The 15,647-nt window shown below is 31.7% G+C and overlaps 1 protein-coding gene across 16 annotated transcripts; it reads left to right on the plus strand.

Moving 5' to 3' along the window:
• Positions 1–256: 256 nt before the first annotated feature.
• On the plus strand, positions 257–14,670 carry LOC148226085 (protein no-on-transient A-like). 16 transcript variants are annotated; one of them, XR_015812166.1, is made up of 15 exons: positions 257–486; positions 2,613–2,873; positions 3,239–3,724; positions 3,805–4,026; positions 4,246–4,416; positions 4,496–4,626; positions 4,862–5,157; positions 5,371–5,582; positions 5,959–6,084; positions 13,256–13,302; positions 13,498–13,584; positions 13,806–13,873; positions 14,090–14,162; positions 14,352–14,405; positions 14,582–14,670. XR_015812166.1 is itself a non-coding variant. In XM_088203162.1 (10 exons), exons 1-10 carry the CDS (start codon positions 277–279, stop codon positions 8,809–8,811), a joined length of 2,232 nt encoding a protein of 743 aa, XP_088059288.1. In that variant the 5' UTR covers positions 257–276; the 3' UTR covers positions 8,812–10,172. The 16 variants fall into 16 exon arrangements, 8 of the variants coding, with proteins under 8 accessions (XP_088059288.1, XP_088059290.1, XP_088059289.1 ...); XR_015812168.1 differs by having other exon boundaries at positions 5,392–5,582; XR_015812167.1 differs by having other exon boundaries at positions 2,613–2,867.
• The last annotated feature ends 977 nt before the right edge of the window (positions 14,671–15,647 follow it).

Genomic DNA, 15,647 nt, shown 5'->3' on the forward strand with positions numbered 1-15,647 from the left:
GCTTATAAATTTTAAAATTAAAAATACATCGTTAAGTGATAAAGATTTTTTCTAGATTATGTATTTAGTTTGCCCATTTGCGCTTTTTCTATGCACGTATTTCTCGCGCTAGATGAATATCACCGAACAATTATTTTGGAATAAATAAATTGGAGTGAGTTTCCGAACGCGATTTGTCGGTGTTGACCACACTGCGTTTTGCTCGCGCATGCGCGTCGAGCAGGAAAGCTCAGTTGCCGACTTGTCCAGTTCTGCCACTTGCTCGCCGGCGTCGAAATGATGAGGTCGTCTGGAGGTATGCATCACGGAATGGGCTACATGCGCGGCGGTGGCCAGCAACCGCAACCTCAGAGGCAGAGGCAACGTAACAACAATCGCTTCCGCGGCTCCAGGTTCGACCCTCATCGTCAGCCGCAGCAGAATCAGAATCAAAACCAAAATCAGAATCAGAACCAGAACCAAAATCAAAATCAGAGGCCGAAAGAGGTAATGACCTTTGAATTTCTTTTTTATAATCGTTAATATAATTTATAATCGCATCGGGCGGCTTTGAATTGCGCGTTTACCGTGTAAAGATTGATTGGGGACGCGCGACGCATAATGGCGTCCATTTACAAAATGGCGACCGGCACGTGGCTTGGGTCGAGCCGTCGTCTATTCCCGACATCGAAGCCTTTGACGCTTTGGTAATATCGTTTCTATCGTTATTTTGTCACATATCATGGTTAATTTAACGGGATTTTGTCTATTTTCGCCGTTTTGCTATATAACCTGATCGCACCCACGCCGCTTGGGCGTTGTCGCGTCATGGCGTCCATTTTTGATGACGCGTTCATTTTTTTATTTCCATCTTGTTGAAGCAATGTTTGGAATACGCTATTTTAATATCGTGCGGCCGCTATTTATATCACATTTCACTATAACGTTTTAAAAACCTAGGTTAGATAACTCAAAGTCCCATACGTGCTCGCTTGGGGTCATTTAGACCCCGTCGTATCATGTATTTAGTATTTATTAATTAAAAAGTATTAACTAAGAATCTAGATTTATTGTTCAAATTAAACGTTGATTATAAAATTATTAATTAGATTTAATACAGGAATTAGTTGAAGTAATTTCCAATAAAAAGTTATGAAAATGCTAACCTAAAAATAAAATTTGGCACATGGTTCATGTTTTTCAGTTTCTTTATATTTTAACATTTTGTGTTCGAATCTAGTTTTCCCATTAAAATCATTGTACAATTTTTGTTATGGACTACAGAATTAAATAAAAAACATAATGTGCGGACAAAAATGTTTTTATTTTTCATTTTGAAGCGAAGAATATTTGATATTTTAGAAATTCGTTAAACAACGTTGCGAAATCCATTTAACGGAATGAATATGTGCTTTATAACAATTGTAATTATTAAGTAACGGAAATATATCTTCACAATGAAAAGTAACTTGAGCCATAGTTAATTTTGTTATTAGCTTTCTATTTTGATTATTTGTAAATGCTAAACATAGAATCTGTTAGTAAATCGATTTTTTTTTAATTTTTCATGCCATTCATTGAAGGAGTTTCTTCCCACAGAAGGGAATTTGTTTTCTGCATCAAATTAAAAACTGGGTTGAAAACTATTTTGAACAGATTTACACAGATTATTGGTGAATTGGTACAATTGGAAGATTTTTACTATTTAAAATGATTAGTTTTTGTATGATTACTTCTAAATCTATTATTTTGGGACAGTGAATCAATATTATTGCGAGTGTCAATAAACTTGCTATACACGCTTTCTATAATTCTTGGTAAATAGGGATTCAATCATGTTCACAGTTATATATCATCTGAATGATTTTTGTACTTAAATATTTAAATTACCTAGTTACACATTGCGGTCTGCTGTTTTCGCCAAATTTTAAATGTTTTGACCAAGTCTGATTTATCAAAAGAATTATGAATATATATTTATTACTATCTCTCGATAAAAGTTGAAATCTTGAAATCGTGAACAGACGACACAAAATTTCAGACCGTAATGTGTTTACTAACTGAAATATTGGAAATGCTTCATCCTTCAAATTATTTGAATTCGTCGTTTTATTATAGTTTTTACATTAAAAAATCCTAATGAAATTATTATACAGCATATTATTTATACTAATTGATATTGATATCAATATTTGTATTACAAATATGAGTTCATTTTAATTATTAACTCAAAACGACTCCAATTTGGTAAACATAAGTAAAATCATCAGAATAGTAATTTATTTAAATAAATTAAAGTATGAGTATATATCGCTCGAAAATTATGAGCATTTTCCTTAAAAAGTGCATGGTTTTGCCAAATATTGCAAACACTACGTTTACAGGTATAAACCTGTCAATTTGAATAAATCTAGTGTTAAAAACCCCTATATTATGCCACGCTTTATGTTCTGTTCCATAGAACAAGTAAAGTGCCAGAATAGGGGTAGATAAAATTCTGTTTTAGGAAGCATCATAGTTTTGTGACTATGATAGCGCTCACAAATGAGAAACATTTATTTATTTATAGTGTTGAGTTCAAATTTCATTTTATTTGTACTAATTAATCATATATTTATTTTATTCAATTTCAGCAAATCAAGCCACAAGAGCAAAACAAACCCCAGCAACAACAGCAACCCGCTAAGCCTGTCGTGCAGCAGCAGCAACAACAGCCCAAACCCCAACAGCAACAACAACAGCAGCCGCCTAAACCGCAACCTGTTCCAGCGCCCGTCGTGGATATTAAGCCAGTTATTCAGCCAGCTGCTCAAACTCCTCCGCAAATCAACAAACCTCCCCAAGCTCCTGCTATTAGTCAAGCTAATATCAACAAACCAAATGAGCAGGTAAATGTGAGTGTTTTGTTTTGACCTATGTTTAAATGAGCAAGAATATGTAAACTGATTTTGGTTGGGTTAAAAGTTATTCTTATATAGTTCTTATATATCATATATGAAGTTATACATCTTCAGGGGCCTGATGGCATAATCGACAGTTTTGTTGATTTTTAATCGGATTTTGGATTAATAAATAAAAATATGGTTTCGTTTTGTCAATTATCCTATTCTTGCCATTCTACACATTTCAAATGATGTTTGATGAAAGTAGGCTGATTTTCAGTGATGTCTCTTTATATACCTGATCTAGATTATTATCATGATAACTACGAATTATATTATTTACCTGTAATTTTTTAATATATTTTAATAATTTTTAGAAACCTCCTATCCAGAACGTTCAAATCAAAACTCCTGTGCAAAACACCCCGCCGAATAAAGGCAACCTTAATCAACAACAGAGCGGCAGCCTCGGTAACCTTAGTGCCAATAAAAGCAACCTTAATCAACAGAGCGGCGGCAGTCTGGGTAACCTCAGTGCCAACAAAGGCAACATTAACCAGGGCGGTAACAATTTCAATAAAGGAGGCAACCAGAATAGACCTCAAGGTAACGGACCTCAAGGCGGTGGCAACCAGAATAGACTGCAAGGCAACGGACCTCAGGGCGGTGGCAACCAAAATAGACCGCAAGGCAATGGACCGCAGGGTAGCGGTAACCAGAACAGACCGCAGGGTGGAAATAAGGGCACTATGGGGCAAGGCGGTAATAACATCAATAATGCCAATAAGGGTGTCATGGGAGCTCCGAGAGGAAACATGAGGAGATACCCTGATAAAATGGGAGGAGGACCCGGTAATCGCGAAGTGAGTTTTTTTTTTAAATCAATGTATTATGTTAAAATTCAATAAAAACGTGTTTTTGTAACAATTTTACTGAATTTTAGGAGCACTTCATGATGAGTAAACTCAAAGAAATATCTGGATCCACGATTGATCTGCCACCACTGGAACAAGTCGAGCAAAAGTTCTCCGGAAGAAACCGTCTATACATCGGTAATCTAACCAACGATGTTTCTGAGGACGAAATCTTGGAATTGTTCAATCCATATGGAGAAACATCAGAGTTGTTCATCAACAAAGAAAAGAACTTTGCTTTCATCAGAATTGTAAGTACCTTAAAAGTATTTGTTGCCCCCCCCCCCTATATTATGCCACGCTTTATGTTCTATCTTATAGAACAAGTAAAGTGCCAGAATAGGGGGAAAGTAAATTCTATTATAGGAAGCAGCTTAGTCTTGTGATTATGATTGCGCACGAAAATTAGATACATTTTTTGAAAATAAATTGTGCATTTCAGTATTTAAAATTTATGGTCTATTTTATAGGATTACAAGATGAACGCAGAGAAAGCTAAGCGAGAGGTTGACGGTAGGATGAGAAGAGGACGACCCCTACGGGTGAGATTTGCTCCGCATAACGCAGCCGTGAAAGTGAAGAACCTAACACCTTTCGTATCAAACGAGTTGCTGTACAGATCTTTTGAAATATTTGGAAAGGTTAGCTTTGTTAGCTTATTCGTATACATGTCTATGATTATAGTCTGGGATCGAATGTAACGGGTCAATTATTGTTTAGATCGAGCGAGCTTACGTTCGTGTGGACGAGCGGGGAAAATCTCAGGGAGAAGGTATCGTGGAGTTCACGAGAAAATCTGGCGCTCTCGCTGCCATCAGACACTGCACTGAGAAATGCTTCTTCCTCACTGCGTATGTATATATATATATTTTTAATAAAATTTGTATCTATCACCTGTTTGTGGATATATTGATGTTCGACCATATGTCAAACAGTACCAAACAATCAGGTCAGAGTAAATTCTCATTCAAAGCCATGGCTTAATCTTATTTATTTTCGTGGAACATATGAGTAGACATTTATTTTGCTTAATTATGATTATTTATACATAATGTGAAACAATATTTAAGATCTTCAAATTTACAGTTCCTTGAGGCCGGTCGTTGTGGAAAGTTTCGAAGAGGTCGACGAATTAGACGGATATGCTGAGAAATCTTTGATGAGGAAGAATCAAGATTACACGAGAGCTAGAGAGGTCGGACCGAGATTTGCAGAGGCCGATAGTTTCGAGCATGAGTATGGTACCCGCTGGAAGCAACTGCACGAATTATATAAGCAGAAAGAAGATGCCCTTCACCGTGAAATGCACATGGAAGAAGACAAGTTAGAAGCACAAATGGAATACGCGAAATATGAACACGAGACTGAAATGCTAAGAGAACGTAAGTGATATTTTAATTTTCATCCCCATTTTTTTCCGCCACACTCTAAATTTATATACTTTAGAATGTTAGAGCGCCAAAAATAGGGGTAAAATGAAAGCTTTCTTAGGAAGCTTTGGTGTTCAAACACTTAACACCAAAGTGCCAAAAAATCAAAGAACATTTTTGTATTATTTTTTTTTCAAAATTTTGCATTATTTTTATGGCTAATAGTACTCCTCTTGCGTAACTCAGAACTTCGTCAGAGGGAACAAGATAGCGAACGCCAGAAGCGCACGTGGGAAATGGCCGAAATGCAGGTAGAGGAGCGTCGTGAGAAAGAACGCGAAAACATCCTCCGTCAGCAGGAAGATATGGCGCAGAGGATGAGACACCAGGAAGACGAACTTCGGCGAAGACAACAGGAAAATACGTTGTTCATGCAGGTATGTTCGATTTCGTCACGTATATGAGTCAATTAAATTGCGTTTTTAATATCGAGTAGCCACAAAACAGTCAGTCAGTCTTTATTTATATGAAAATTTTGGAAGTTATTCCAAGTTCGAGGACCGTCGGGAAGCCCGACCCGTCGACGATGCGACGTCCCCCGAGTTTCTTTCCATTTGTTCTTATTGTGAAAATGGAGTTGCGTTCGGGGGTAAATCAATGTATCAAATAGGAAACATCTCCATAAAATTGTTATTTAGATGTGCTGAAACGAGATATACAGATTTATTATAGAAAACGAGTGGCACTATTCATTTTTATTACGGTATAGTCTATAAATGCTTCAAATATAGTTATTTGTTGTCATTTCTATAGGCTCAGCAACTAAGTAGAATATTGGACGAAGAGGAACAGGGAATGGGTGGTGGCAGAGGTTATGACAACTCGATGCAGGATAAACGCGGGAACTATGACGGTCCGAGTGGATCGATGTCGCAAATGGTATGTCATCATATTTTTTATACCTAGGCGTGTTTAACGTATCGGGTTGGAAAATGGCTTTATTCTACGTTAAAACTATCGATGTTGGTTATGATGCAGGAATGATCGAAAAACTTGATTTTATTTTTAGTTCAAAAACATTCTATCAAGATCCATAGCAACGCACGAGGGTATCGTGTGAACGTTACTATTGTGACAGTTGTCGCCGTGGGAATTAAATATGATACCTTTTGCTATGTTACGAATCCTGATATAATAGTGTTTGAAACCAAAAAATTATATTTTTTCGATATATATTTTTTTTTTTGCCACCACTGATATATTATATAAATATATAGTTCCTTTTTATGAAAATTATACACTACTGCTGACTTTGTACGATTGTCACTTGAACTACTTTGATTTGGGATATCTGCGCTCGAAATTGTAATTCACACAGTCAGTAAACAAGATTTTCATTTTAGTCTTATATATTAGACTGGTTATTAACAAACATACCTTTCGTCGGCAATATAGCCTCGGCCACCACCACTGTTTCTTAAGAAGATTCTTCATTTTCAATTTAAAGCTCGATTACGGCGATGCAACAACACATGGTTGTGGTTTTTCTCTTATAAACAAAACTGACTGCATATTTGTGGCGATTCTAATAATTCATAGCCACCGAGTGATATTAAAAATATTAATGATAATAATTCAACTTCCAGATTAGAGGTGTTCAAGTGTTGAACTGATTTTTTTTATTAAGATGTCTGCCGGTGCTAAATTTTTTTGCATTGGCAGATTCAATGTTACGATTTGATATATTGTAAAATGCATTTTATTGTTCATGAAAGTGCACCGTGGTTTATTGAACCTTGATTACGACCGATACATGCTCCATTTTATCTAGAGCTGTGTTTGGATTTAATTTATTTTTAACGCAAAAAACATTCAACATGTAAACGTGATTGACTATTTGTAATTTTTTTATATATATATTTTTAATTTTCATTTAGATACAGTGAATGTTTTTTGCGTTATTTTTATTCTTCTATTTGCAAAATATGTTTAGGTAGATTGTTGCCGTCATTAAAATAAACTTTATTGATGTGAGTGATTTAATGCAATGTTCTGTATTATAAAAAGTAATATGCATAATTGCAATAGATAATGGGTTGTGTGAAACCATACTGAGCTTCATGATATTAATATATACGTAATATATATATATATATATAACAAAAAAAAATTGTTAGCAAATCTTTTACATAATAACGCTATTCTAGACTCAGGATGATTTTGCATAACGATATCCAATTATAAGTGTCGTTTTTTTTCTACATAAAAAAACATATTTCAGTCCGGGAATGGATATGAATTATTTGTACCAGTGATCTCTGGTGTGCCGTGAAATTGTCGCTTTGGTGGTAAATAGGTCTATCTTAGTATTAAAAATGAACATATAGAAAAAACTGACAAAGCCGCTTAAGCGCTTTTCATACAACTGTTACATTCATAAAGTTGTACCATTACCTTAAATTTTACTCGAAGCTTAGTATGTTAATGTAAGAATGCAGATACCCTATTATTTTTTTTAAATCGGCTTGAGAAAATATTAGTATTGATTTATGAAACACTGTTTTTATTTACTTTTATCCTCGGAGCAGCTTTAATTTGATACATCATTTGCAATGGTAGACTTGATTATTAGTGACTACTTTTTTATAATTTTTTGTGATAATAACATTAGTGGACGTATGATGATGACCTATTTGAAAGATGCAAATCTCAGCGTCGCAAAAAATTACCTAATGATTTAGCGATTTATTTGTATTTCATTCCATTCATCTCTAGTTTGAGATTTAATTTTTAATATTCCCAACACATAAAAGGTTTAATGTAGCAAATAATTCTTTTAATAATAATGACTTGACTTATTTATCACCCGGGTTGCATATGATGAAGAGCTAACGTCAATTTAGTTACGCAAATAGTGTAATTAAATTTAACTCGTTAGCTTTTGGTATTTGATTCTATTGAAAAAACGCGGATTATATAATAGTATTTTTGAGAACATATAGTTCACGAATTAATATTTTGTACCTTTGTTTTATTGGAAAATTTAAGGACAAAATATTATATCAATAGTTTACTAGTCTTATTTGATCAATAAATATGGCAATACCAACTTGATTGATTAAACTAGTAAATTATTAAAATTAAATAGTTGCAAATTTTTCTTTTTAAAGAAAGCAAAGCATCTTTTCGTATGAAAACAACTAAATGATATGGAATAAAAATAATATAAGTAAATGAAAGTAATATACATACTATATTTGATTCAAATATATAATTTGGAATTTATTTCTGAGAAACAATATTTTTGCTTTCTCGTTTCATTGCCTTGAGTGCATGTGATGTACATTTAATGTGCAAGTAGTTGCACGGGTCGTCGAGTTTAGTAGACTTAACTGCAGTTTTTTCTGAATAAAAAATAAAACAATTAACGAAAACATTGCTTTATCTCACTCCTTGTTCTGGTATTGTTTATTATAATGTTATCCAAATTTTATACAAATTTTTGGGACAAAAAATGACCATAAAGTTTCTCTGGACGATAAAATTTAGGATGCGCAGTACATGGAGCGTTTCGACACAATGGGCGGACACATGGGATTCGATGACGGAATGGGCCGATGGGAGAGCCGTCAAGAAGACTACCCCAACAAGCGACGCCGCTACTAAATATTTTAAAAGCCTATTTCCTAAGGTGACTCCTCCGGACTAAGAAGACTCTTAGGCATTAAAAATAGTGTTCCATCTTTTGAATTGCATTTGTATTGCGTTCTGCGATTCATCTTAAAAATTATTAACAAGGGTCGCTCCAAATTACACATCTTCACGATTAATGCATTGAGAGCGACCCGCAGGTTATGATGGGAGTTCTTACGCTAATAAATTCCCTTCAATACAATCTGAGTAAAATTACTGATTTAATGTCAGGTAGTTACTCATAAAATTTTAACAGTTGCACAAGAATATTTTTAACGTATGAAAAGAGTTAATTGTATTGAACGCGAAATAAATTCCCCTAATTACGGTCGAGTTTTTATTGTTTTTTTTTTCTGCAACCTGACTTGGATTATATACTATTTTTATTTATTTAATTGATGTGTTGAAACATTTATATTCCCTACACTTTTGTGTAGTATTGTAATACATTGTTTAATGTTTAAACAACAGCTTTCTTACAATCGGACTTTTAAAATGAACACAGTAAAAATGCTACGTATTTTAATACAAATTTGTACAAACAAATGACAACTAAGCGTAAAAAGTAAGACTATGATTTCTAATTTAAAGAGCATCGTATGGAAATATCAATTTTAGGCTTAAAATAATTTATCGTTAAATTAATTATACTATGATTTATCGTCTTGAAAATAAACGAGATATTATAAAACGATCATATTTTAGTTTAAATACTAATTTCTATAAATAAATACATCACAACTTAGCGTTAAATGTAAAACTATGATCTCTAAATGAAAAAAATATATGTTTAGATAAATAGAGCAAATTATATGGTTAGTTATATAAAGAAAAATAACACTACTTTTATTTTAAGCTTAGAATAAAATAATCTTCAATTTTGCTACGGCATTAATTGTACTACGATTTATTGTATTAATAGTACATAATAAAACAATTATTAACCTCCGAAGGGGATGTTTTTGTGTATTTGACTTGATTTTAACAACACGTTCGCAAGTAACTTGGCTGCCCGTTCGGTACGATTTACTTGTTCTTATATCATACATACATTGTAACGTGGACTTGAAAGGACAGCATAACCTTCCGTCCACACATTTTTGCGATTCAAACGATTCCTGCCTTTTGTGCAGTAGTCTTCGATTTGTCATTAAAAAAATTGTTAGAGAAATAACGCTAATTGTGAAGGTTAACTTCCATGTTCTTTTATGTTTATATGGTTAATGTAGACATTGTGATTAATTTATGTGTATGTCATTTACATTATTGATTAAAAGTAAGATTTATGAATATTTGTGTCATTTGCATTCTTAATTAAAAGTAAGTTTTATGGATTTTATTTTTTATTTATTATACCTGTATTATTAAATAATAATTTTCCACCACCATTGAACCGAGTTACTTTAGTTTATGGAAATTGTAATATTTTTCCGTTATTTTACTTTTTTATTGATTTTATATTACTTTGAATTATTTATTAATAAAAAAAATTGCACACAATATGATTCACCAGTATTTCACATAGCTTCATCTCAACAGATATACTATTTAAATATACAAATGTCAGTAATCTACAATTTATAAATTACATTTAAGCTGCTGTTAAAAGATTCAACTGCATGACTGGATGCGTTTCATAATCCTAACCATGGAACAAAGTTGTCTCTTTCAAGTATTTATTGGAAGTTATGACTTTATTTCTAACCTCATTCTTAATCGTATCAACATCCACTTTTCTCTCCCTTATTTCCATTTATCCACAGCTTTTTCCCTTTTCTAGGTTTTCAAAGTTTTCTCTCGAAAATGACGCTTGTGATTTTATATTTCTACCTCGTACAAAATATAGACGGGTATTGAGTTCTGGTTACGATATTTTCGTGATTTACTATACAATCTTTTAAAACTTATGTGCGTAAATGCTGTACTGTAGGACACTCGCACTTTTCTTTTAATAAAGTAGAGGGTTGGGACCAGTGGTGTAGTTTCGTCTATTTAAAGAAATCTTTTGATCTAAGCGATTTTTAATTTTGGTGAAATATTTTATTATGCCACTGGGTTGGATTTTAAGTTTGTTGACCTCGCATGTATGTATGTAAGAGGTATATACTTGCTTCAATCAGTGAATCGACTTTGCTGATTTATAAAATATCCATTATATTTAATAATGAATATATTTTTTCATTCAAGTTTTATTTTATTAAACATTGAAAATGATAATTCTTCATTTGAGTTACTTTTCCTTTCAATATCTCAATTGTTGTCATTTAATACCTAATAATATTCATGTCTGCTGACATGTTTTGAAGAAAAGATCATTGAAAATACAAACATTTGCAATGCGTTTTTGAATGACCTGCATTTACTCAAGCGTAACGAAGAACCTGTAGAATATGCGTAACGCATCTATTCGAAGCATCTTTGGACATTTTTTTGACGACTTGCATTCGTCCCGCCGAATGTGCTAAATAGGTGAGTGAAATTTATATGGTATAATTTACACGTACGTATATATTATATTTAATAACAATATTTCTTATTACGGGTAATGTGTTGACCTATAGCATCATTACGTAGCGGCTAAGTTGATTTTTCTAAAATAGTGTAGAACCATTGTTAGGCGTGGAATGCTTTGAAACAAATGTGACACATACTACGGTGAAATTTTTTAATTTCATCCCTGCGTTGTCGAATGAATTTTATATTCCTTACACAATTATGATTGTTGAAAAAATGCGCTAATATTGGGTGTATCTATAAATTTCTTTTTGTCTTGAGCCCAGTAAATCTATTTCAAATGGAAACCTGTTGCCTCTACTTTATAAAGCTTATAGATTAGATTCAATGGTAGATGTTAATAATTGCAATTCATAAATAATCAAAGTAAAATATTAATTCACCAATTTTGTGTTGGTGAGTGCCGTAAAATGTATCTCATCAGTCAAGGTCTAAATTTGGCAGATCTCGTAGGATGTACATTTTTTATCGACCCTACTCGATTACAATCCAACAGAAAATGCTGAATTGAAATATGGCATACTACTTTCTGTATATTATTAAGACATGTATTTCATGTCATAAATTATTTCAAGTACACTGATAATTTTTTTTTTAATTAAACTGCTATTTCATTTTAATGTTTACCTAAAATCAGAATGTATTGGTTCAAAAAGAAAAAGACTGCAAAGTAATAGCTTTTGAATAATTTTTGGTTATTTTCATAAATAGCAAAAATATTTTTGATATTCTTTTGTTAATTCCGAATCATTGATTTACTGTTGACAATCTTCTATAATAATACTATGAGTGAAGTCATGTCTTTTAGATCCATTCCATAAAAAGAAGCAAGACAGTAAATGAGAAATCTTATAGGTGCATCCAATGTTTACTGTATAAAAAATATGTTTTTAAATCGGTTGACTTAAATTGGTGATAAAAAAATGATTTAAATGAAAATGAACATTTCAGTAAAGGTTGGATCTATCGTTATTACCAGTTTGAATATAACTTTAATGGATAGAACAAGATTTTACTGTTTAAATAGTGGGGGAGGGGAAATATGTTGGTTGGTTCCTCGAAAAATACAAATATTACTATGGTTTGAATGTGCACAAAACAAAGTCGAAAGAAACTTATTTGCTTTGTTTATGCATTATTGGTTTTTTGCTTTCCTTTTGGTAAGCTGTAATTTTTTGGTACTGTTGTCAGTAGTTCTTGAAAACATTTCGATTTTGTTTGAATTTATTAATTTTCCCTTTTTTATATTCATGTTGCAAAAATACCAATTCAGATTTAATTTTGATATCTATATACAGTGGCTAAATAATCTCGATTTTATTTGTTTTCTTTCAGAAACAATTGAAGAATTTGTTTTTATGTATTTATTATTCTTACAAAATCAGTAGTGTTGAGGCTAAAGACAACGGTGTAGCTCCATGGTGTATAGATCTTTGAATAATAAAGATCTTTTTCCACTTTTAAGTGATACATTTCATACATAAATAATCTAAATATTGTCAGTTTGACAATAATTTTATTGTGAAACTATATATATTTATATTACTCGTGCAGCTTATACTTCTAAGGGGATTTGATTGCTGTTATACCGAATTCATTTTTATTGAATTACAGTCGTTTCCTAATCGGAAATCGTCTAGTGGATTTAACTAACATGGGATTGTATGCTATATAGAATATACCATAAAATGGTAATAAATCATACTACAGAGAAACTACGAAGTTGATTTTGATGCCTGACATGGCTACCTGTTTTAAAATTAAACTGAATTTAAGATTTGATTCTATCCAAAATACAAGGAATTCAGTCTTTTTATTCTGATTTATTTTACATTATGTGCAATTTGTAACACTTAACAATCTTAAAATATATTATCAGTTGCTACATTATTTTATTTTACAGGTTTATTGCGATGCCTGAGTGACTGCTGAGAAAATGATAAAATAAAAGTGAGTTAATAATTTATATTTTAAATTTTATTTTCGAACATGTGAAATGATGAATCTTTTCATTAATTATGTCTTCTTTTCCCGTCAGAACTATGATGCTGTATAAATTGAAATATCTGATTTTTAACATTGCTTTAAATATGATTTATAATTCTTATGACTCTTTCTAATCAATATTGTTTATTTTTATTGCAGTGGTTTTTTATGGATTCATTGATTAAATGAAATAATCAAATTATGATGGAAATAACTTGTTGCTCCTTGCCTGTTTTTGATACTTAGGTAAATATAATAATTATATATATATATATATATATATATTTTTAAGTTCTTAGATATTATAATATTATGATGATAAAAAAGTTTTGGTTTATCTGATTATTTATTGAAGATGTACTCTTACTTACCCACAGCGCTCTGATGTTTTATAATGATTTTATTTTATCGTATAAATTTTTAAGGGTTTAAAATTCTTTCTAAAAGAAAATATTTTTATTTTGCAGGTCTTTGACTATATGTGACAATCATCAGGAGGATCTGAGACTGAAATTAGACACGGAGAAGTACTTAGGTAAATATGATTATTATATTTTTAGTTGTTAAAAATGAGTAAATTTGAAAGAAGTTATAAAATTATGATGATAAAAGAGTTTTGGTTTATCTGATTATCCGTTGAAGATGTACTCTTACTTACCCACAGCGCTCTGACGTTTTATAATGATTAATTTTATTATATAATTTTAGAATAATTAAGTTCTGATTTTAAAAATTATTTTATTTCACGCAGGGTTTCTGAAGATGTGAACTACTACTGATTTCCGTTTGAAAATTGGAATTAGTGGAACGGGAGAAGTCAAATGGTAAATATATTTTTTAGTGTTTTCTTGTACAGTATAAATAATATTCTGTTATGATGAAAATAATTACCGTTTGATCATTTGTGATATTATTAATGGCTGCTAATTATTAGTATCTGATTTATTAACTGTATTTTTTTTATATATTGTTTTTCTGTATTTTTGCTCAAGTTATTTTCTTTGTTTATATAGGTGGGAGTGTCATGGATCTTGGACATTATTTTGATGGAAGAGAGAATGAGAGGGGTAATATTTTAACCTTGAATTTGGTAATAATTATGAGCCATGATGATACTAATTACCGTTTGATCAATCTTCGATATGATAAAATTAATGGCTGTTTCTTTTCTGAGCTCATAAATATTACATTCTGTATATTATTTTATATAAACAATTTTTAATCGTGTTTCTCTCAATCTCAGATGGTGATGACGTTATGGAGAATGCTGAAATAATTCAAATTTATTTATTATTATGTATTTGAAAATAAATAAAAAAAACTTGTGAATTATTTTTGTTGTTTAATTGTATGTCCTTTTTCATTATAATTTTTATTTTCATTAACTAAATCGTATTAAAAACATTTGTAATTGGGAGTACTGTGTATTTGCATTGTGAAAGCAGGTTTGAATTGCCTGCGCCTACTCGTGAAATAACATTAAGCAAATACATTTGTATCAAGCAGAAAAATAAACTAAATAGCTATTTGGTGTATTGTCTTTATAATGATATTTAATTTTTATATGCTTTTACAATTTTAAGTGTATAAAGGTGAGCTTAGTATATAATTTGCGAGGTGGGAATTTGTTCGAAATTTTGTCATTACCCTATCTGGTATTTACATTCATGCGTCACTTTCTTCCATCTATTCAACGATGGTTTGTATTGATGACAAAATGCTATAATGCGTTAAACATTCACCAAAATAGTTGCATTGCATGTATCAGTGCTAGATTATAGGATATAGATATAGACTAATTAAGATTATTGCGTCAGCATGACGAAAATAATTTAAACAACTCATGAATATAAATCGTCTAATTTATAGTATGCTTTAATTTGTATTTTATCAAGGCTTATAAATATGAAGCTCTAAATTGGACTGGTAAAAAAAGGTAACCTCAAACATTTTCGAATAAAAATATCCGGTGAGAGCTAGTCATCCTGGAAATTTTTGTTCATTTGGGGATGTTGCGGGAACTAAAAAAAGGTTATGTCGGAAAATTTTGAAATGTCAGGGGACCTTTTTTAATTTAATGCAACAGCCGGAACCGGGACGTATGTATAATACATACATATAGTAAGCCTTAGTTATGCCCAACGAGCATGATTATAGGTTGTGGCCAAAATAAATAGCGTAGCAACCGTTTCCATGAAAATTGTTAGTTAGCGGCTTGCACTCTGCAATAACCTTTACTTTCTTGAACTCAATCGCTCTGTAAAAATGGTTATTTTGACCGTGAAAAAAGGCGAAGAGTTGCAGTTCTT

The sequence above is a fragment of the Plectrocnemia conspersa genome, unplaced genomic scaffold (genome assembly GCF_051122295.1).
Source record: "Plectrocnemia conspersa isolate PC_06_02 unplaced genomic scaffold, ASM5112229v1 ptg000014l, whole genome shotgun sequence".
Classification (NCBI taxonomy): Eukaryota; Metazoa; Arthropoda; class Insecta; order Trichoptera; family Polycentropodidae; genus Plectrocnemia; species Plectrocnemia conspersa.